This window comes from Aspergillus welwitschiae, assembly GCF_003344945.1.
Source record: "Aspergillus welwitschiae strain CBS 139.54b unplaced genomic scaffold BDQ94scaffold_18, whole genome shotgun sequence".
NCBI lineage: Eukaryota > Fungi > Ascomycota > Eurotiomycetes > Eurotiales > Aspergillaceae > Aspergillus > Aspergillus welwitschiae.
Window position 1 is genome coordinate 199,986 of NW_020798712.1, and position 21,400 is coordinate 221,385.

Below are 21,400 nucleotides of genomic sequence, written 5' to 3' on the forward strand. Positions count from 1 at the left end.
TAGGGTGCTAATGTTGGTGCGATTATTTGACTGAAACACCCGGCGTGGAAAAGAAAGGCGATGTATCACATCCGACTAGGCGCGCCGGGACCTTCCTCCGGGTTGGCCAAAAACAGCCAAGTGCAGACGAAAATCGAGCCCGCTCACTTAATTATTGTCTATTGATCTTTAGAATTGGATGATTATCGGTCGCATTGTCGCTTGGCCATAGCGTCCATTTTTAAGAAGGAAAGCAGCATCTGGTGCTGCGCATTCGGCTCTGGTGACCCTCACTCGCCGCCACCGCACTGATAGTTCCACGCAGAGCCATGTCCATTGGTTGATCAGCACGCCTACACTTTGGATTGACCGAAGTGGAGTCTGCGTCAAGATCTCGTACCAGCCAAAAGGAGCTGGGTAACACAATCGTGGCACTCATCCACTCCCAATTATATATCTCGGGAATCATACCCGTGGCAAGTCGGTCAAAGAATCATCGATACTACTACTCGAGACGTTTTCTTGGACCACTCGCGTCAACAGTGATCATGAACTCGTCGTGGATATGGAGTATTTGTCGCCTAAGCTTGACGATATGGAGACGAGGCAGCTGGTTGCCTTCTGGTCAGACAGCGAGCGTCTGGACAGGTCGAGCGCAGCGATATTTTCAATATATAAACATTATTAGGAATTCTGCCATGCATCGAATAGAGCATAAGCATGGACCACAAGATGATGATAAAGTCCACACGTGGACACACACATTCTCTCTATCTGTCTCCTTCTCTCTTTTTCTCGTCCTTCTTGCGTGTCTACTCAAAATTCGTGTCGCTCGGCGATGGTGACTGAAAGAGTCTTCCAGTTGAAGTATCAGCTGGCATTTGCGCGCCACCGTTTTGCCAAAGCCAATCAAACATGATAAAATAACCCAAAATTTTGAAGTGCTAGTTACTTTGACATCTGTGAGCCATGCACGATAGCCATAGATCCCAGTCACATACAGTAGTTTCTGAGTCGGACTGAAATCATCCGCTGTACGGGATACCTGTCAGCAGAAATCCACCGGACGAACGGCCTATCAGTCTTTTGATTCCATGGATACCTGCATTAGTGTGAAGATAGATAGACGCATGTCCAGGGTACTGTACGCGCTTCTGCAGTCAGACGGAGTACTCCGTCCAGGCACCTCCATTCAGAGTCCGCAAACTGACTGTGTGCAGGTCGAGACGAAGAATGAGTCAATTGTATGCAAGTACTTTTGGCAAGTGGGCACACCGTGGCCCTGGTCGGTTGATGCTAGTCGCCATCGTTTATTTTGCTAAGGACAGAACACGCATTCCTCTCAATTTTCGCGCGGAGAGCTCGGCATCCTGATGGTGCCATGTGAAATTATTGGAATCCTCATGGTGATGCCAATCCCCTCGATTGTTACTTTTTCGATTTCCGAGAAAATCGTGGTCTTGGGAGGCTACTGGTGTGCTGACCATTCTGAGTCCTCGTACTTTGGATGGCTCTAATGGATTATGGACGGGGGTCTTCTGCATCGGAATGACCTGTCACTGCCATGTGATTTGAAATACATAGACTTTGTATGCGGATGTCCAAATGATAGACAGACCATGATAGTGGCTTTTCGAGGGAATCTGTCAGAATATTCTGAATCTTCCGGGACGATGAATCAGACAAAGGATTTCCGGCTTGTTTACAACAGCACTGGCCAGTTGTCGCGCGAGTGTTGGTGAAAGTCGAAGAGTTTCGATAAGCGGGCGCTAAGATAAGGAACGATGCACAGACCAGTTGAAAATCCCATCCGAGGAATTTCCATCCAACGATTGCGGCCCAAGAGTCAATCAATATACTTACTCTTACATTGGTCCCCCATTTAGGAAGTTCACTAGACGGTCGCAGAGATATTATCATTATCTACCGCCAAAATGACGGACTCGGCATCGCCTGCGAAGCCCGTCCATACCATCGTCCTGGACGCCGGTCCCATCTTGAAGAATACCCCGCCGCTATCCACGCTGCTCGCACAGTGCGAAGAACTCCTCATCACCCCCTCCGTCGTGAGCGAAATCCGTGACCCTGACGCCCGCCAGCGCGTGGAGACACTATACCTTCCCTTCTTGAAGCAGCGCACACCATCCCCGAAAAGCGTCAGCGTCTTGAGCGAATTTGCACGCAAGACTGGTGATCGGGCTGTCCTGAGTAAAACAGATATTGAGGTACTGGCGCTTGCATACGAGGTGGAATGCGAGCGCAATGGTGGCGACTGGAGACTGAGAAGCGTTCCGGGCCAGAAACAGGTGAACGGGAAGCCTCCTGTGAAGGAGGAGAAGGCCGAAGAGAAGGGAGAGGAGGCTAAAGCCGAAGAGGCCAAGGGTGAGACTGAGGGCGAGACCACTCAAAAGGAGGAGAACAAGGACGAGGTTGCTGAGGTGGATGCCGTTGCAGAAGATCTGAAGAACGCAAACCTGGAAGACAAGGAGACCAGCACACAGGAGACCGAAGTGCAAAATGCCCCCGCAGAGGTCGAGGCGGAGGAATCAACTCCTCAGGACGCCGATGCCCAAGAGGAGGAGGATGATGGCGATGATTCGGATGGTGGTTGGATCACTCCCTCCAACTTGAAAAAGCGACAGGCCCGCGATGAGGCTAGCTCTGCAGCTGCGGCGCCAGAGCCCAAGGTGATGCAGGTTGCCACCATGACTACCGATTTTGCGGTATGCTTTGAAACTTACTTCAATGTCCATGTTCCTTACTAACTATAATAAAGTGCCAAAACGTGCTGCTGCAGATGAACTTGAACTTGCTCTCCACTTCCACTCTGCAGCGAATCCGCCATCTGAAGTCTTTCATCAAGCGCTGCCATGCCTGTTTCTTCACCACCAAGGACATGAACAAGCAATTTTGTCCTCGCTGCGGCAAGGACACGCTCACTCGTGTCTCCTGCACGACAGACGCGAATGGACAGTTCAAGATGCACTTGAAAAAGAACATGCAGTGGAACAACCGCGGCAATCGTTTCAGTGTCCCTAAGCCCGTACACGGCACCTCCAATGGAAAGTGGAAGGGAGGTGGTGGTAAGGGTGGCTGGGGAACGGAATTGATCCTGGCGGAAGACCAGAAGGAGTATGTTCGAGCCACCGCAGAGCAGAGCCGCAGAATGCGCAAGGAGCACGACCTCATGGATGAGGACTACCTCCCGAGCATCCTGACCGGAGAGCGGAACAATCACGGTCGAATTCGTGTGGGAGCTGGCAGAAATGTCAACTCGAGGAAGAGGTAATGGCATGGCTTCTCGTCTCTTTGCATCAGTCTGGGTTGGCGTCTGGCTCAAAAGTTTATGGCTGCACCTTTGGTCTACTTCTGCGATGGATTATGATGAACGGTTCGTGTTCAACGATTTATAAAGCATACACATAGCATATGCTAGGTAACGAATATAGAGCAAATTCTTGGATGGTATATTTTGCACACTAAGATACCGGCCATGGGCACCGCACAGAAACCGAACAAAAGTTTCTCATCGTCCAAAGACCATAGATAACACCATTCGCCATTAATGATTCAAAGCACCTTTTGTATCTCAATCATGTTTTTCCGTCAACCAGCTTACAGCTTAGCAGCCTCCTTGTCTGTAGTCTGCCGTCAGCCATATCCACTATATTGGGACTCGCACTCGGGGTTTCATACCGGCTTGCTGGGTCATAAGCAGGCCGTATCTCTTCTTGAGGGTCACACGGTGCCTAAATAGCAATATCGTTAGTCCACAATCTCTCTCTCCAATGTGCCTGGAGATCGTCGGCGAAAAGAACCTACCGAGAGTACTTGTCATCGGGAGAGAAACGGGCGGGGTGAGCACTCTTGGTAACGCGACCATCCTCGGTAACCTTCTTGAGGGTGTAAACCCGCTTGCCATCGGGGCCCAGAGAGTCTTTGTGCATTCGTTAGTTCCGATTGATCGAGGGGAGTCCGAGTGCGGAGAAACATACACATAAGATGCATCCTAGAGAACTTCAGTCAGTACGAGTCAGTAGCATTGGAGTAGACTGCAAATAGGCTCACTTGAATGATTAGTTTTGTTAAGCGACTGGAAGACGAAATAAAGGTGCTGGGTGTTGAACGAGTGCGTTTATCGATGCCAAACCGCTGCACTTGAACTTCGGCGATACGCAGGAAATTTTTGGCGGACCGAACGGGGCACGGGCCAAGGGCCAGCTTAGTCACGCGCGGTCCCATTTAAGGCTGCCCAAGCGAGCTCCAAACACTTTTTTCTTCCTTCCGCAAACCATCCCATCGCACTTCAGGCAGGATGAGGGAATGTTGAGGATGTTGATGATGATAATGCGCATCCATTCCCGTCTTGCATAATGACTCTGGGATCTTTTCGCTAATTGATACTTTGTATTTATAAAGATACACTACATCGCATCACGAGGGACAAGCTGCCTCTCGTGTAATGGCTTGACCAACCCCAGATCTTGCACAGGATTTCGGGTAAGCTTCAGCCAGCAGCCTTGTCGGTCTTGCTGGAAGGATTTTTGCTTTCATTGTTTTCTCCGGTGATGATCACATACCTAAGCTTAGGCAATGGCAACTTTGATTTCTCGCTGTTGTCGATGAAGGCTTTGTATTGACTACAACGGTATCTGAGGAGAAACACAACAATGATTCTGATTACTTCTGTCGGGGTTGGCGATGGCGGCTACATTCCAGCTTGTAACTGAAGAGTTTCTTGCTGACTCTTCCCTGTAGTTAGAGAATCGAAAATATCTATCCAATTGAGCTTATAAGATTTACTGTTAAATATGGCTTCCAATACAATTCCTAGTCCTGCTTCGGAGACTGCTGCTCCTGGCAAATCCGACTCTTCTCAGAAAAACAATGCCTCCCCAGCTCGTCGTTCGCGGCCTCCAAGGCCCAATTACCGACACATCCATCGCTTCCCCTTCCCGGTCGAGGTGCATCCTCTCCCTCCTCTCATCCCCCATAACCCTCTCTCGCTCGTCAGTGTGCTGCTGTCCTACCTGACGTACTTTATTTCTCCCCCTCATCAGGAAGTCTACTCCGCCTACTTTGACTCTGCCACATCCTCGGTTCATGTCACAGACCCTAAGGCTATAAAAGCCCTCTGGGAGATGGGTTTCTTTGGTAAGGGAACCCTGAGTCGAAGTGAGCCGAGCTGGCTTGAGCGTGAGAAGAAGAGACGAGGATTACTTGGGGGGATGACTAGCGAAGAGGTCACACGACAGCGGCGGACGGAACGTCGCGAGTTGAAACTGGAACGCGCGAGGATGGAAAAGCTTGCCATTGAGGAAAGACTTAAGGCCGAGGCGGCTGCTAGGGAAGGCACCGCGACGCCAAGCGAACAGTCATCCCTCTCACCCACTCCGAATGGTGTCTCTGAAGGCACAGTACCAATTACGGAGAAGTTCTCCCTGAGAAAAGCACGGGAAGCCAGGGAAGCCAAGCTCCTTGAGTCACAACGTCCAGTATCACAAGACGGCAATACACGCACCCCTAACTCCGCCGGAAAGCGGTCACCTAGTGGCAGCAAAACTGTGCGGTTTTCTCCGGTTGTTCAAGCCAAGGAGTTCGCTTCTGATTCGGCCATCTTGAGCTTGCCAGAAATGTCTGCAGATAGAAATACGGACGGAGGTAAGGCGAATGAGGAGCCAGAATTAAGTAATGAAGAGCACCTTCAATTATCTAACGAAGAGGCCTTCTTCCTTGCATATGGGCTGGGAGTCTTGCGTGTGCGCGATGATACTCGCACATCCGAGATTCCTACATCTTCCCTGTTGCCATTATTATGTCAACACTCTTACTTCCCTCCTGGAGCTCCGTCAGCGGATCCCACGCCGGACGACCCATTTATAATATCCTATGTTGTGTACCACCATTTCCGGTCTTTGGGGTGGGTTGTGCGCTCCGGAGTGAAGTTCGGTGTGGACTATATCCTCTACAACCGTGGGCCGGTCTTCTCACATGCTGAGTTTGCTGTCGTGGTTGTCCCGTCCTATGGTCATGGCTACTGGTCTGAAACGGCCGAGCGCAAGGCCCAGTGTGAGGAGAAGATGGCGCGCAGTTGGTGGTGGCTGCATTGTGTCAATCGAGTCCAGGCCCAGGTGAAGAAGAGCTTGGTAGTATGCTATGTGGAAGTGCCTCCGCCAACGTCCTACGAGCTTGACACTCCCTCGGAAGAGGATATTGGTGCGATGTTGGCTCGTTATCAAGTCCGGGAGATGGTTATTCGAAGATGGGTCCCCAATCGGACTCGGGACTGAAATGGGTACATCATCTGGTTTCTCTGTACTATATGCAGCGTGTTGTTCGAGCGTTTGGGTTTTCTTTTGGCAAGACGTAAAGCACTTCACTCATTGTAACCATATGTAACCCTGCTCTCACGAACACAATGGTTGGCATTGCTGATCGTGAAATTCCGAATTAAGGAATGCAACGTTAATCTACTCCTGCGCTCCTTATATAGTACTGTTCATCCTCTTGTTCTATAGATGGATGGTAGATGGTCTTTCCAGGCTTATCAATTTGGTGAAGCTAAACCTGGAGCGGTAATATTGACATATCACGTGAGTGACGCGTTTCGCGTTTTGATTTTGCGGTATTCTGTCCCTTTGGAGAAAAGCACGAGAGCAGTCGAGGAACAGCCGACTGGTGAAGTTTGCGTGGGTTCGGGGCGCCAGGCACCTCGGCAATGAGCCATCACTTGTGCTGTGTAACTGGGACCGCAGTTTAAGAGGGATCATGGAGACGCAGGAGGATAGCATCGACATCGCGAAGCTGCAACGCGTCGCGTTGGGGCTTGTGAGTGACGGCCTCTCCCGGTGGCGGAGTTTCTGATCTGCATTCGCTAACATCATTCGTCTGCTATCCATCAGGAATCTGCAACTTCGCAGCTCCAATTTCATGGCTTGGGGACAGTTGCAAATCACAACTGTCACCCGGAAGCCCATAAAAAGTCGCCGTTTTCCTCTCCCGCTCACGAGAAGGCTCGAATATCCCCGACGCCGTCGTCGCCTTCACAGTCATCCTCGCGATCACATAATGCCACAACTTCGATGAACACGAACGCAGCATTCAAAGCCAACTCCACAAACCCTTCTACGGCCCCAGTGCCTCCGTCTACGAAAATGCCTTCAGTCGATGCCGTCCCTTCGGACACGCAGGTCGTCTCCCAGTCGGTTTACGATGAAATAATAAGGAAGAACCAGGAAGCTGCGGGCAACGCTCAGGAGAGCAATTTGGGTGATCAGGCAACGCTTATGACCCTTCATGAGGGCGATAGCGGTCATCTTGACTTGCTATCTGGCTACGATCCTCTCCATACTGATGCTGCCAACGAGGACCTTGAGGATCAGAGTAGCTCTAAGCTAGGAGAATCTTCGCCCATGCTGCATCAGCCGAATCTTTTTCCAGAGTCGCAGCGGTTCTTGACAAAGACTCCTATGACGGCAGTGAAGCGTGCCCATTCTGAAGGTCTCGCCACTGTGTCTCCCACTGCTTCGCGGAATCCCCTCGCGGCAGACATCGGGTCAAGCGGTGGGATATTGGCATTAAGTCAGGTATTCAGGGCAACTCAGGCACCATCGTCTCCTCTAGTGAACGGTCAACATTCCGACCTCGTGTCAGACCGACCTTCTCCTAATATACCCATCCAGAGCCATCCGGTCGCGACAACGCTCTCCTCACCTTACAATAATTTCGCCGCAACCTTTCCACGGGACACGTCCGCCAACAAATGGAACTACATCAGCATGCAGGAATCCCAAGCCAACCGGGATAAGGCATTGCATGAAAGAATGACACGTTCTGCAAACCATGTGTACTCGGACCAAAGCGACGGGGAATTTGATAAGGAGCCTAGTTTTGTTGAGCGGATGAGGCGCCGGAAGATGTTTGACCACGAGGCTGATGCTCAGCTTGTGGAGCTCACAGCACCTGCGAGGCCATCTAGTCGGCGTGGTAATCAAGCGAACATGATCATAAATCCCGTATCTGAAGTGCCGGAAGGGCCAGATCTGACTGATGGGTCTTCTGGAGAAGTCGAGGAGGTGAGAGAGCAGGGGTCTACCGGGCTGCAGCATGGGGCGCTCAGCGAAGAAGAAACGGAACAAGAGCAAGAGGATGACTTGGAACAGCCCACGCCACGGCCTTACGAGCTCGATGGTTCAGCTGAGGAGGATAAAGAAAATTGCCACGACCTTTCCACAACCAGTGCTGCTGCTGCGAGTGCGCATGATCGCCTATCGCAAGCTCTTGCCTTGCATGAAAGTCCATGTCCAACCAATGGGGAAGCGGTAAACGAGCGAGAAAGGTCGCTTTCGCGCGTTGGAAGTTTTGTACAGGATGAGCAATTGCATGAAGGCTACTCCTCACAGGTCTCAGTCATTAAGGACTCTCAGCGCTCCGCTGGTCGGAGAGATCCTGGTAATGACGGCACAGAGGAGCAATGGACCGCGCAGCGCATACATCAATCCGGCTCTCAGGCTCATATGGAGCCTTTGTCTAATGTAGACAGAGCAACTCCATCGCCCACAAAGCAAGTCCGTATACGTTCTTCTCCCCCTTCAGCGTCCCAGACCAGCCGACGATCGCTCGAGCTAGGCCGCGCTCACTCCGTAAGCAGGACAGGATCAGAGCTGGGCAGCCCATCTCCCTCCCAGACTCCACGGGCCTCGTTGGCGCAAGAGCGTAACATGATTGAGTCAAGCAACTCAGCTGTGCAGGGGGTTGCGGATACAGGCGATGCACCATCTACGTTTGATCGTCCCGAGAAGTCCTCATCGATGCCCTCGCGCGTCGCCGAGACTCCCGTTGCTCCCAGGGCTTTTGCAGAAATTGTACCAATGACAAGCATTCCCGAAACGAGTCCCAGCCGCCTTGGTCACCAAAGATGGCCGAACGACCATAATACAACCGATGCAGCCGATCAGGAAGATGATGACTTGCCACCGGTGTACATGGATGCGCACGAACGAGGGTCTCGTTCTCAGCCGATGGTTTCAGACAGCTCGTCGCCTATGAAACCTTCTTCGTTCCATAATTCGAAGATTCTCTCCAGCCCAAGTGGCAGACAACGCAGGGCACTGACGGAAATCGCAGCTGATGCTTCACCACAAATGGGTGCTGGCTCCTTCAACCTCGACATTAATATTCTGTCCGCCGATGACCGGGAGTTCCGGTCTGCGGTTGCAATGTCTCCTATTCAGCCAAGGAAGAAGCGCCGCGGTAATGTTGGACAGAGTATTTACGCTTCCGACCCAGTTTTCCCTGTCACACCTCGCGCGCCTACTCATGTCGTGCCTCCTCCAGAGAAGAATATGCCACCTATCACTGAGACGGAGCCGGAAAAGCCGGCTGAGCCGGCTACCAAGCCAATGCCAGCCTATCGGAGACGGGCAAAACCCTCTAGAAGAGCGGAAAGCATATGGGATATGGATGACTCTACACAGTATCACCTCTCTCGTAAAGAGAGGTCTCGGATTCTAGCTCGCTCTCATCCGGTGAAACAGGTACCTACTGAGGTCGAACAGCATGTTCCCATCCAAGAAGATCTGCCTGCCATACACGAGGACCAGGCGGCCAGTTCAATGCCTGAGCCATCCAGTGAGCCAGTGGGGCCCCAGCCAACAGAGACAGCACCTGAGAAGGATCCAGTCACGGAATCTCCACCTCGAGTTCAATATCCAGCTCAGCCTTCAGTCGGTCACGATAACGTACCTATCGCGGTCAACCAAGTTCTTGCCCCTTGGAGTGGTCCAAAGCGCGCGTACTATCCTGCAACGTGCTTTGGCAAGCCATTTGGCACATCGCAGTCGCGGTACCTGGTCAAATTCGAAGATAGTGCACCGCTTGAGATTCCTACTGGAGCGGTGAAACGACTTGAGCTGCGTATCGGTGATGGTGTGAAGGTGGATATGCGTGATGTTCCCAAGGTGACACATATTATCTCTGGGTTCGCCGACAAGCTCAGTTTGAGTGATATCGAACAGGGAGCTGCGAACGGACTGATTCCTATGACCGATGTGTATGGATATTCCTCCGTTATCCTGACACCGAAGCAGCGCAAGAGTCTCCCTGGCCTAGGGCTAGCAGTCACAGAGAACAGGATTACTGTTCCTATATCCCGAATCTACCTAGATACCATCCTTTGGAATCAATTGAAAGACCGGGCATTCAGCTATGATTCCGAACCTTCTTTTTCCCAGAACGGACCCCAAACGCCAGCCGACAGGCACTCCACGCCCATGTCCCCTGGTGCTCGACTCTCGCGCAGCTTCCGTTTTTCCACTGGTCTATTTGCTGGTATGGTATTTGCGGTATCATATGGAGACAACAACGAGGCCAAATCGCGTATCACAAGGATGATAATGGAGAACGACGGCCGGATTCTAGAGGACGGGTTCAACGAGTTATTCGAACTCCCTCCCAGTGCACCAGTTGCTACACCTACCAAGTCTTCAGCTCCAGTCCCTAGTACCCAAAACGGCCATCTCCGGCTGACCAGTGGTGCCGCAGACGTGGGCTTCGCCTGTCTAATAGCCGATAAACATTCCCGTCGGTCGAAGTACATGCAAGCTCTGGCTCTCAATCTCCCCTGTCTCTCAGACCGCTGGATCGAGGACTGCGTTTCCCGAGGACAAATCCTCGATTGGGAAATATACCTCCTTCCAGCTGGGGAGTCCACCTACCTTAACGGCGCAACCAAGTCCAGATTCTTAACCCCATACCCTGCCACAGAGGCCCGACTGTCCGAGACCATTGCCGGACGGCCAAATCTCCTCAACGGACAGTCAGTTCTTCTTGTCACGGGACGCAGTGGGCGAGCAGACGAGGAGAAACGCAAGGCGTACCTCTTCTTGACATATGCGTTGGGTGCTTCTCGTATTGAGCGCGTGCCTGATCTCAAGTCTGCGCGTGCGATCCTGAGTGCGACGCAGACGGATTGCACCAGCTGGAACTGGATCTATGTCGATGATGATGATCGAGCGTCCTCCGCCAAAGCCATGGCACTAGGAAGTTCATCGTCGACCGCCGGTTCGCGGAAGCGTAAGCGGTCGAAGCTGATGGAATCCGTTGACAGCAATGAGCTAGGAGTGAACAGTAATGTCAAGATTGTCGGCAATGAGTTTCTCTGTCAAAGCTTGATCTTGGGAAAGTTGTTTGACCAGTAATAAATTGGATCTAGTGGGATTAACATCTTCGACGATCATCTATGATGAATGTATGGGGTCTGGAGTATCTGCTTGTTTTTCATGCTTGCTGCTTTGATCAATCAGTGTGTTTGCGAGACTGATACTGATAGCAATATACCCTGGAGTCTGCTACTCTGTTAAAACCTCAGTTATTGTTTCTAAATAAAAAGAAAAGGAGTAGTAATTGCAGCCTATTCAAACGTCTTATAATACATACATACATATAGGTAGACAGACACAAAAGAAACCCTAGAACCAGAACTAATATATCACACACACGCAGTCAACTCTCTCTGATATAATCTCCATCACATCATCTATTTTCCACCCTTCTTCTTAGCGCCTTTCTTCTTGTTCTTCAAGCTCTTCATCTGTGCCATCCGTTCAGCCTTAGCCGTCCTCTTTCTCCATGCCAACCAACGGTTCTTGCGGTTATACGGCTTGGCCGTAATACCAGCCTTCTCCGCAGCCCGACCAATACTCCAGTTAGCCTCACGGTACATATAACCCGGACGCAACTGAACCGCAGCCTGAGCAGCCTCAACCTTAGTAGCACTGCCAACCTGCGTCCCTTCCTCTCCAATTTTAGCCACCAAATCGCCCTGCTTGGCGGCCAACTCCTCCTCAGGCTCAAACCGAACCGCCACACGGTTCAACTTCCGCCTAGTAGGCGCATTCTTCGGTGTCGGCAACTTGCCCTCCTTCTCAAACACAACTCCAATGTACTTCCGATCCGGATGGCGCTCAGGGTCCAGGTAGTACCGTACATACCCAGCCTCAGCAGCGTAGATGGTATGGTCGCGGCCCATGGCGCAGTTCTCGCCAGGGAACCATTTCGTGCCTCGTTGCCGGAAGATGATGCATCCCGGCACGACGTATTCGCCTGCTGTGCGTTTCGCGCCGAGACGCTTGCCAGCCGGATCGCGGGAGTGACGGTTCGCGGTACCTTGAGAGGCGTGGGAGGCGTGTCGGACTTGGAGGAATTGGTGTAATGTTGGGGATGCTAGCGGGGTGAGCTTGGTTTGTGTTATGCTGGTTGCGGAGAGGATGGAGGAGGTGTTGCGGAGGAGCGAGGAGGTGTTGCGGATGCTGGTGGTAGCGGCGGTGGGGGTTCTGGTGAGTCCCCTTTCTAGAGCCCGGAGGGGCGCTAGAAGACGAGGTTGGAACATTGTGTGGGTTGGGGAATGAGGTTCAATGGGATTGAACTGGAGAGGGAGATGGCTCGCTCTATTCCGGGGCTGCTTTTTTTCGCGGATCGGAGATGGACTTGGCGGGTAAGGTCACGTGCCGGATGCGGCCAGATGGCCGGTAACTTATCTACAACTATATACTTCTCTGCTTGCTTTTATCGATGATTTGATTTGCTCCGCTTTTTGATTTGGATATATTGCTCGCTTGTTTGTTTAAGCACCATTCGCAATGTTCTCCTGGATTCGGCTCCTCGGAGCCCTTCTTCTACTTGCCTCCGTGGCTCACGCCCAGTTCCAGTTCTTTGAGCATATGTTTGGAGGCGGCGGCGGCGGTGGTGGTCACCAGGGTCGTCAGCAGGCGGCGCAGAATGTTCCAAGTGATAGCTCGCGGTATCAGAGTCAATGGGATTCGGGTAAGTACTGTATATTTCGATTGAGGTATGCGTGCAGCGCTAATCCGTACAGCCCATTGCGATAAATACCTCTGCCCTGGCACGCTCGCATGCGTCCATTTCCCGCATCATTGCCCGTGTCCGCATCCCGATGTCGAAGAAAAGGTTGAGCTTGGAGAAGGAAGTGCCGTATGTGTGTCAAAGGGAGGATACAAGGAGGGTGAGGCGGCGCGGAAGATTGAGCTGGCGCGCAAGGGTCTTTTGTGATTGAGTTGTCTGAAAGTGGTTATATGTCGCTTTTCAGCTGAATTGGGGGTTATTGGTGTTGGTGTTTGCGCATATTGGTTCTGAATATGTCTTATGGATTCCACTGCTCAGGATGTCACTTCTGAGGCCTGCGCGTTGATCTGCGTCCTGGCTGAGTGACTCTTGCAGCATTATCGCTATGTTACTGTCGAAAGGCTCTTGGATTGTTGCATAGACAGCTGCTTGGGATATCACCTTTTCCTCGGACCGTTGATCAGAGACACCAAACCGCACCTAATACGTACATTTTAGGCGTCTGTGCTTACTTTACGGCGTCATTTATTAACAACCAATATGCATTTCAATGTAGATCTCATCAGTACTGAGTGTTGTAAGCGGCTGTATCGAATCAGCCCTCTTAGGCAGACTATCAGCACAGCTGTGTAGTAGGTTAGTAGTCCACGTAGGCAGAGCTGGAAAAGACAATCTGGAACGACATGAGAGAGGTCAGTTTTTCCAATTGACTACAGTCATCTGTCTGAATAAGAGTGTCCCTCGATACTGGAACTGCTGTTACATGCGGAACATCATTAATTATGGTCATATGAAGTAGTACTTGAATCATTATATGATCAGCTGGAGCAGAGCACTTCAAGGGCAGAACCCGTTAACTAAATATACTATTTAGTATCAATCGAGTCCAGATATCCAGTATTAAAACCGAGCCTGTTGGAGATTGTTCCTATATACTGGAGCTTCGTATACGTCCGTTTGTAGATATTCACAACACAGACTAGAAAGTACTGGAAAATAAATACTCTGAGTTATCTCGCAATCAGTTCGCGGGGTGGATGAAGGCAAAAAGGGCAGCGGATGGATGATCAGCGTCTTATCGCCGTTAACTCCGCCCGCTCCCGCAACTTCGTCATCGCGGGAATCTTCCATTCTTTCTCTTCCATCTTCAGCTTATTCAACTATACTTCTCGGTGCTACAGTTACCTCACATATCTTTGTCTAATTTCGCATCATACATTTTTACCGACTGGCCCCCAACATTGGAATGTGGAGTGCGCTCCGAACACCACCGGCGCAGTGCCTTCGAGCTCCCGGTCGAGCTCTCGCCAGCTCACTTCGCGGCCGACCCAACCCCCGAGGCCCCCGAAACTCCATACGCAGGCCAGAGCCCATCAGAAGAGACGTCCCAGCGTCGCGAGCGCCTGAACCCAGCAATACAGAGACATCCCCCGAAAATCCCACGCCTCAATATGACCCCTCCCAGAACACCCTACTCGCCCCAGTTCACATCCCCGAAGACCCTCATGGCGTGATAAAAGAGACGCACCCGGCGACGGGTATCCTCGCCAACTCAGGTCTGGTGGTGCAGCGGCAGTTGGAGCTCATGAATGTGATGATTGGATTCGAACAAGCCAACAAATACGTCATTATGGATGCCAACGGCAACCATATTGGCTATATGGCGGAGCAGGAGAAAGGCATGGTGAACATGATGGCGCGACAATCGTTCCGAACGCATCGAAGCTTCGTGACGCATGTGTTTGACAAGCATGAGAATGAAGTGCTTCGGGTAGGTATCGATCTGCCAGTTACTTGTGGATGATGCTGACTGCGTAGTTCCACCGTCCGTTCTCGTGGATCAACTCCCGTATCCGCGTATATGATCCTCTCGACCTGGCAAAGGGTGCCTATTCCTCGTCCACTGCACTACAGGCAACCTCAGCCGGATCTCTGGTCCAGCCTACAGGGGACTCGAATGCTCGGGTTTCATCCTTGGGCTTGGATGAAATGCGGGTTATCGGAGAGGCTCAGCAACAATGGGCTCCACTACGGCGGAAATACAACCTCTTCACGTATCACCACTCGCCAAATCCAGCGACAGAGATGAAAACAGAGAAGCTACCGCTTAACCAGATGGATTTGTCTAATAAGCAGCAAATGCAGCTGGTCCAATCATCTCAGAGTGGCCAAGAAACGGGCGAATATCACCAATTCGCCTACGTGGACGAGCCTTTCTTGTCGTGGGATTTTGGTCTACGCTCGGCTGACAAACAGCTGATCGGCTCTGTGAATCGCAACTTTGCCGGGTTTGCCCGAGAAATCTTCACGGATACGGGTGTCTATGCTCTGCGAATGGACTCTGCTTCTCCCAGCGAGGAGTTCCTCGACAAGAACCGTGCGGCTACTGGGATGACATTCGACCAGCGTGCCGTGATGCTGGCAACCGCTGTGAGCATTGACTTTGACTACTTTAGTCGCCATAGCAACTCGGGTGGATTTGGTTTCATGCCTCTCTGGATCCCTGGATTTGGTGGTGAGGCAGCTGCTGGGGGTGCTGCCGGGGGCGCAGCAGCCGGTGAAGCAGGTGCCGTGGGGGAAGCGGCCGCGGGAACTCTTGGTCGGGCTGGGGCAGCCGGTGGAATGGCTGATGGCGCTGCAGCAGGTGCAGCAGGTGCGGGCGCAATGGCTGGCTACGAAGCCATGTCCCGTGGGATGGGAGGCAGCCAGCCTGCTCCCGATCAGCAAGCGGCACCTGTAGACCAACAGCCACCGACGCCAGGTCAAACGGGTCCGTATGGTGATGTCTGGGGGGAAGAGCCCGAGAACCCATGGGGAAAGGAGCCTGAGAATACATGGGGCCAGGAAGAGGACCCGTGGGCAGATGAAGCCGACGAGGGCGAGGGAGGCGATGATTTCGATTGGTTCTAAGCGGCTGATAACTACAAACAGGCAGTACGATCAGGATGGTTGACATTGTGAGATGGTCAGACATATACTATCCCCCCATTCATGCAGGGATAACGACGACAGAGCTCATGTAACCGGGAGCACTGAGAATCACCGTAACGGCTTTAATGACATGGCCTGCGGCATACTCGACATGATCTGACCGAGTAGACACTGATGTCATTCATACTCGGCCCTGCTTGAAGTGCAAATCGGTTTATGCAGCTGACTGACGATGATTAGCCCGATGTACCATAATGACAGTGAAATCTCCAAATAATTGTATAATATCACGCGAAAAGGAAACAATGCTAGCCAGAAATGAACTCAAGATCATTCTCCTTCCATACTGATGAAAGCGGCGATAAGCATCATTGCAGCCTCAGGCACCCAACGCATCCCACCGCTCAACCATCAATGAATGGAACCTCAATCACTCAATCATTCATTGGCTTTCAAAGTGGCAAACCTTGATTTCTCCTCCAATTCAATTCCAACCCACTCACCTTCCCCAGTAAACCAACCTCTAAAAAGTTTTCTTAGTCCTATCTTCTCAACGCCACCCCAGGTACATAACCACCACCCCTATTAAGTACCCCCGTTGTCCTCACCCTCTCCGGTCCGATCTCCGCACTCTCCTCTCCCCTCTTTATCTAATCGCCAGATAGACAGCCAGACCGCCACCACCACCAGCACCAAAAACCCACTACCTGCTTCCCTCACACGACGCCGGAGAAATTAAGCCAATAATTAAAACCAATACTTCTCAAAGAGAAAGAAAGGCAGTGATCAATCAAAATGTCCTCCGTCGCCCAGAAACGCCTCTTCCACGAATACAAAAACCTCTCCACCAACCCCCCCGAGGGCATCACCGCCGGCCCCGTCACCGAAGATGACATGTTCCACTGGGAAGCACTAATCCAGGGGCCTGAAGGTACGCCCTTCGAGGGCGGCGTGTTCGCGGCCGAGTTGAAGTTCCCTAAAGATTATCCGCTTAGTCCGCCTACAATGAAGTTTGTGGGTGGTGGGGTTTGGCATCCTAATGGTAAATAACTCCTTCTTTTCCCCTTCTTTCTCTGTCTGGATTTTTCTTTGTCTTCTAGTCTTTTCTGGTGATGCTTGGTTGAGCTTATGCTAACGTGTTTTGGACATACGTATAGTATACCCCAACGGGACCGTGTGCATTTCCATCCTCCACCCCCCCGGTGACGACCCCAACCATTACGAACATGCTTCGGAGCGGTGGTCACCTATCCAGAGCGTGGAGAAGATTCTCATCTCCGTTATGAGTATGTTGGCGGAGCCGAATGATGAGTCTCCGGCGAACGTGGAGGCTGCGAAGATGTGGAGGGAGCGGAGGGGGGAGTATGAGCGGAAGGTGAGGGATGAGGTTAGGAAGGGATTGGGGTTGTAAAGCACCCTCTTCCTCAATACGAGTTCAATGGTGAAGGGGAGGGGTTTGGTCGTATATAAGTAACCGGTTGCTGGGCTGGTTGCTCACTGTCTGTCTATACTCTGTGTCGTGGAGGAAATTGTGGCATAGCTTGGATGGATGCATTGGTTGCTTGGGTTGGCGTTGTGGTGCGTTCGTTCTTTTCTCTTTCCTTCATCTTTATATATGTTCTATTTGACGCCCACTCCTGGGGTAGATGCATGGTCAGGAATGCATAAATGCTTTCATCAGTATATATCGTTATCTTTCGTCGTGATAATGGTACGAAGTCATGAATACGTCCTACCTACCTACTGTTTTGTATGAGATGGATCAGCTTCCTATCTAGCCATCCTGTCAAGCCACCCTCCATGTCGTACAGAATCTCCATCTCTGCCTTGAGATTCAACATGAGCATCCGTTGCAGCTCCACCCGCCATTCCGGCTCCGGTCCATCGGCCTCCCAGACAGGATTTCTAGACAGTATAGCGATGACCTTCTTCCTATCCCGCTTCGTAAGATGGAGTAGCGTGTCATCGCCTAGTGGATCAGCGCCTGCAACCACATCCGCTAGTCTCAAACCCAGCCAGTGGAGACCGGGCACATTCAAGTTCCGGTTTTCGTGGGCAAAAGCCACAGAGCCATACTTGTATGTGGCCATAATGGCCATGCCGTCGGGGTCACCGTCCACTAAGGCGTAGAATTGCGGTTGCTTGGTGAGTTGGTGGCTATGGTCGAAGAGTTTACGGACGAATGCCCGAGTGCTGAGATCAGGATATCCTTTTCCCTGGAATGGTTTGTATGCCTCTTAGGATGTAATAGGGGTATCAGCACTTACAGTGACGAGGACGCCCTTGCCTGCTGCAGATCTGATGTGGTAGTTGCTGCTTGCGAGTCGACGGTATACGGCCTGAGGGTGTCAGTTCACTCCAGCTTGATATATAAGTTCTTGATGGCAGCAGGGACCTCCTTCTCTAGAACCAGTACCCAGGCAACATCTTTAAGGTCGAGTTTGTGGATGTCTTGCATTCTAGGTACTAGAGTATCCTGCGAACGTCAGTCCATGCTGTGTGTAGTAGTGATGACTGCAACAGACCTGGTTTGATAATCGCGCGTCCACTACTCCCGCGCTTTTGGTGGTCATCTGATAGTATCCCACAACGAGTCCTTTTGCTGCTGCCCCCTGTGTTGCAGGATACTTAGCATCCTAGAAGTAGGTACTGTTGAGGCCCACAGACCACATATAATGCAGCACGATCTACCCCCATTGTGTGTGCCAAGTCGTCAACGAGTGTATCGACGGTTTTCTGGGAGCCGAAGCAGATAGGATCACTGTAGTATATGTCTCTATATCAGGTTTAGTGTTTGAAAGTGTTAGAGTACACTAGTGGTCTGTGTTGTTTACCTCTTAGAGACCACCAACCCTGCCTGAACTGCCTCTGCAATGGCCGCGAGGACTCGAAGAGCGGCAGCTGTGTCTTCATTAGCAGAGTGTCTGAATGGTGACAACATATCGTACTGAATTTCAATGCTTCGTTCATATCGCCGCCGGGCCATCTGTAGGTGGTGTATGTCTGTATCTCCGACGTCTCCAGGGCCAGTGTACGTGGGTTAATGAACAGTGAGGCAAACTTTTTACCTCTCTGTTTGAGGGTGATAGAGAGGTGGCCTTCACGGAAGGATACTTCATCCAGGATTGCTGCTAGCGTTTCCTGAATGTAGCTTTGGACTGGTGTTTGGGGAATTGTAGCGATGATTGTTAGCCGTTCGAACGCCTCGGCCTCCATGCCATCTAAATGTGATGCTTCCATTGTTTCTAGGATCAAGATGGGTTAGGAGTGGATGACCTGTAGGGGTAGGATGGAGATGATCCGAAGCCGAAAGGTGAAGATAGACTAAGAGGGGTCGTGAGTATGCGACCCAACATATATGGTATCTCATCACGTTACAACTAGTGAAACGAGTTCTTCTTGTACAATATACAATGTCAAGTGAATGGCCGAAAGCAACAAAAAATACTCAGTGATCTTGATTGGCCAGTGTTCAAAGTATAGCAAGCCGGTGGCACGTAGTTACAGGCACAGAGTTAGCCAAACTGGTTTCCTGGAATATCGCTCATATCTTCATACAAGAAATGAAGTATATCCTGCTTAGGGAGCCGGGGGTGGAAGATGACTAGGCTGCGACCAGAGCCATTATTTAAGTAAGCTAATTGTACTGATTCGTGTTTAAACAAGCATCAGCAATGCGAATGCTCATAAAGGGCACTACTAACATGTTTCACTGCCAAGTGCCATAAGGCTTAAGTCGTGCCCTCTTCAGTCTGAATCAGACAACCTAATACATTCCAAGCACAGTCAAGACATCCTCATTTCACTCGCACCTCAATCGTTCTATCCTTCTGTATTTCCGCATTTGATTTCCAATAACGTTCCGCTCGGAAACTACATCGCCATCAGTCATCGTAGCGAAGTTGAGATTAGCTCTTACCTCCAGTGGATATTAGCCAGAACAATATTTTGGAGGCCATCAATATACGTCTGAACCTGCGCATCGACATCTTCGCCCCAGCTGGGTAAATCGGCTAGTGTCAAATACCAATCACGATAGCATGCAGCCAGTAGCTTTCCAGCTTCATCGAAAGCAGCTTGAACTGAGAATCCTTGCCGGAGATAAATTTTGATCAAGTTGCTGCTTTCATCGAGGATCTGGAAGGGAATGTTAGTCATTCTGTACCATTAGCTGACGGACCATAAATATGCACATACTTGCTCCTTCCGATAGGAAACGATGTCATTTTGGCTGTAGAGTCAGTAGCCGGCTTCTACAACGGACAAGGTTCTTACATGACCGTCACTTCAGTGCTGACCCTTTCCAGCTTTTTGATCGATGGACACTCAAACACTTCATCTGGAATGTTCAATCCATAGGCATACCTGGATCGTCAGCACGTTTGACCCTTCCAAGGAGGGAAAAGGCCTACTCAAATAGCGCATATAGAGGCGTGGTCGCAACACTTCCACGTCTCATTACGATAAACTCTTCGACTGACAGTGTTTCACTGCCTTGGAATTTGGATTGCATGATGACCTGCTGAATACACGCTTCGGAATAGTCTCGCATTGAATTAGCAAACCGACGACGGGTTCCTGTGTGTCGTTGATCCCATCAACTCCATATTCAGATTAATTGAGGCTGACAATGTGATTACCGGCAGAGCAGTTCGACTGAAACATTAGCGAGGATCACAGTTTCATCGACATAACTCTCACCTCGGATAGTCTGTCCCAGATGGACTTGAACGCAATAACAAGAGGAGCTCTCGGTCTAAAGATTCCTTCGTTTTTCATGACGGCCAAAAGCTCGTCCATCATTCTTTTCACACCATCCAGATCTAATTTCAACTCTCCATTATCGAAAGCTGTTTACATCGCATCGTGAGAACAGGAAGTGTGATTGAACAGGAAAACACTACCATCATCAAAAGGAAAAACCTTGATTCAGATTAGTATATACAGTACACCTAAAGAGATTCAACACAGGGAGATCAACGCGAACGTACCCAGTTTCCCCAATCACACATCGTTCGCAACTGATCTCGCTCTGCATTAGGGGCCATAATGGCCAAGAAGTACCCAAAGTCAGTCTTGTGAATGGATCGTGCCATATTTTCATCAAATTTGCAGGCCCTTCAGAATTTTAGCTGAAGGTACTAGAGTGAAGAAAGGGTCACTTATACTTGATCAGCCACTGCTCCGACTCTTCCCTGATGGCTTCATAGTGCCGATTCACTGGAGCCTTTCTCGCAACGAAGCTCACAAATAACGGAGGCAATTTCACCTCGACGATAGTGTCAGCGTCCCAACCCATCTTCCTGGCTTGTAAATGGGTATATCGGTTTATGCTGGATAAAGTGGATAAGTAGGGTGTCGGCTGAATACTTATAAGCCAAGCTCTACTTGACCCTCACAACTCATCGATGGCTCCTATGACGTTTCAAAATACTAAATACGAATGGATGCATTCCTCGACAGCTACAGTGATATCTCCTTCGGACTGCCTTCATAAGAGTGATGTCACCGTCTAACTGAATTATTCCCCCCCTCATTTCCTTCCTCTGTAGTCAACAGCAGCTCATCAAGATTAATCGAAGCTTGCTCGTGACTCTATGCAAGGATCTGCAGGGCATTACCACCTTTG

At 50.8% G+C, this 21,400-nt stretch overlaps 9 protein-coding genes across 9 annotated transcripts; 5 read left to right on the forward strand and 4 right to left on the reverse strand.

The window, feature by feature from the left end:
* Positions 1–1,913: 1,913 nt before the first annotated feature.
* BDQ94DRAFT_170876 (rRNA-binding endoribonuclease) lies at positions 1,914–3,268 on the forward strand (the record flags this gene model as incomplete). The annotated part of the gene is made up of 2 exons (XM_026771593.1): positions 1,914–2,702; positions 2,756–3,268. The coding sequence occupies 2 exons, from the start codon at positions 1,914–1,916 to the stop codon at positions 3,266–3,268; spliced, it is 1,302 nt and encodes a 433-aa protein (XP_026625671.1).
* A 166-nt stretch (positions 3,269–3,434) lies between these two features.
* On the reverse strand, positions 3,435–4,129 carry BDQ94DRAFT_144761 (H/ACA ribonucleoprotein complex subunit NOP10). The gene is made up of 5 exons (XM_026766514.1): positions 4,048–4,129; positions 3,975–3,988; positions 3,802–3,916; positions 3,676–3,728; positions 3,435–3,617 (listed from the first exon to the last, which is right to left on the reverse strand). The coding sequence occupies exons 2-5, from the start codon at positions 3,985–3,987 to the stop codon at positions 3,595–3,597; spliced, it is 204 nt and encodes a 67-aa protein (XP_026625672.1). The 5' UTR covers position 3,988; positions 4,048–4,129; the 3' UTR covers positions 3,435–3,594.
* Positions 4,130–4,790: 661 nt separating this feature from the next.
* On the forward strand, positions 4,791–11,177 carry BDQ94DRAFT_179099 (chromatin-binding protein RAD9; the record flags this gene model as incomplete). The annotated part of the gene is made up of 9 exons (XM_026773289.1): positions 4,791–5,543; positions 5,655–6,218; positions 6,754–6,807; positions 6,900–9,609; positions 9,643–9,830; positions 9,861–9,938; positions 9,972–10,074; positions 10,105–10,434; positions 10,468–11,177. The coding sequence occupies 9 exons, from the start codon at positions 4,791–4,793 to the stop codon at positions 11,175–11,177; spliced, it is 5,490 nt and encodes a 1,829-aa protein (XP_026625673.1).
* Positions 11,178–11,357: 180 nt separating this feature from the next.
* BDQ94DRAFT_39277 (mitochondrial 54S ribosomal protein bL27m) lies at positions 11,358–12,425 on the reverse strand. The gene has a single exon (XM_026775653.1). The coding sequence runs from the start codon at positions 12,365–12,367 to the stop codon at positions 11,516–11,518; it is 852 nt and encodes a 283-aa protein (XP_026625674.1). The 5' UTR covers positions 12,368–12,425; the 3' UTR covers positions 11,358–11,515.
* A 127-nt stretch (positions 12,426–12,552) lies between these two features.
* Positions 12,553–13,379, forward strand: lcl2. Its single transcript, XM_026766515.1, has 2 exons — positions 12,553–12,801; positions 12,854–13,379. The coding sequence occupies exons 1-2, from the start codon at positions 12,618–12,620 to the stop codon at positions 13,045–13,047; spliced, it is 378 nt and encodes a 125-aa protein (XP_026625675.1). The 5' UTR covers positions 12,553–12,617; the 3' UTR covers positions 13,048–13,379.
* Positions 13,380–14,001: 622 nt separating this feature from the next.
* Positions 14,002–16,100, forward strand: BDQ94DRAFT_144769 (scramblase family protein). Its single transcript, XM_026766516.1, has 2 exons — positions 14,002–14,611; positions 14,659–16,100. The coding sequence occupies exons 1-2, from the start codon at positions 14,087–14,089 to the stop codon at positions 15,748–15,750; spliced, it is 1,617 nt and encodes a 538-aa protein (XP_026625676.1). The 5' UTR covers positions 14,002–14,086; the 3' UTR covers positions 15,751–16,100.
* Positions 16,101–16,454: 354 nt separating this feature from the next.
* BDQ94DRAFT_39287 (E2 ubiquitin-conjugating protein UBC7) lies at positions 16,455–17,229 on the forward strand. Its single transcript, XM_026775654.1, has 2 exons — positions 16,455–16,813; positions 16,929–17,229. The coding sequence occupies exons 1-2, from the start codon at positions 16,567–16,569 to the stop codon at positions 17,180–17,182; spliced, it is 501 nt and encodes a 166-aa protein (XP_026625677.1). The 5' UTR covers positions 16,455–16,566; the 3' UTR covers positions 17,183–17,229.
* Positions 17,230–17,507: 278 nt separating this feature from the next.
* BDQ94DRAFT_170884 (putative meiosis-specific topoisomerase Spo11) lies at positions 17,508–19,011 on the reverse strand (the record flags this gene model as incomplete). The annotated part of the gene is made up of 7 exons (XM_026771594.1): positions 17,508–17,987; positions 18,039–18,110; positions 18,167–18,247; positions 18,297–18,383; positions 18,439–18,547; positions 18,606–18,672; positions 18,720–19,011. The coding sequence occupies 7 exons, from the start codon at positions 19,009–19,011 to the stop codon at positions 17,508–17,510; spliced, it is 1,188 nt and encodes a 395-aa protein (XP_026625678.1).
* Positions 19,012–19,568: 557 nt separating this feature from the next.
* Positions 19,569–21,070, reverse strand: BDQ94DRAFT_159836 (terpene synthase family protein; the record flags this gene model as incomplete). The annotated part of the gene is made up of 9 exons (XM_026769124.1): positions 19,569–19,644; positions 19,691–19,908; positions 19,969–20,002; positions 20,047–20,136; positions 20,184–20,293; positions 20,473–20,621; positions 20,676–20,694; positions 20,763–20,889; positions 20,940–21,070. 9 exons carry the CDS (start codon positions 21,068–21,070, stop codon positions 19,569–19,571), a joined length of 954 nt encoding a protein of 317 aa, XP_026625679.1.
* Between the last annotated feature and the right edge of the window lie 330 nt (positions 21,071–21,400).

Bases quoted from the DNA above. Each gene is read 5' to 3' on its own strand.
- BDQ94DRAFT_144761 (XM_026766514.1), bottom strand. The intron at 3,729-3,801 runs GTAGGTTCTTTT...ATTGCTATTTAG, and splicing joins CCCGATGACAAGTACTCTCG to GCACCGTGTGACCCTCAAGA. The intron at 3,618-3,675 runs GTATGAAACCCC...GGCAGACTACAG, and splicing joins GCTTATGACCCAGCAAGCCG to ACAAGGAGGCTGCTAAGCTG.
- BDQ94DRAFT_39277 (XM_026775653.1), bottom strand. From the start codon at position 12,367: ATGTTCCAACCTCGTCTTCTAGCGCCCCTCCGGGCTCTAGAAAGGGGA.
- lcl2 (XM_026766515.1), top strand. From the start codon at position 12,618: ATGTTCTCCTGGATTCGGCTCCTCGGAGCCCTTCTTCTACTTGCCTCC. The intron at 12,802-12,853 runs GTAAGTACTGTA...TAATCCGTACAG, and splicing joins TCAGAGTCAATGGGATTCGG to CCCATTGCGATAAATACCTC.
- BDQ94DRAFT_144769 (XM_026766516.1), top strand. From the start codon at position 14,087: ATGTGGAGTGCGCTCCGAACACCACCGGCGCAGTGCCTTCGAGCTCCC. The intron at 14,612-14,658 runs GTAGGTATCGAT...CTGACTGCGTAG, and splicing joins ATGAGAATGAAGTGCTTCGG to TTCCACCGTCCGTTCTCGTG.
- BDQ94DRAFT_39287 (XM_026775654.1), top strand. From the start codon at position 16,567: ATGTCCTCCGTCGCCCAGAAACGCCTCTTCCACGAATACAAAAACCTC. The intron at 16,814-16,928 runs GTAAATAACTCC...ACATACGTATAG, and splicing joins TGGGGTTTGGCATCCTAATG to TATACCCCAACGGGACCGTG.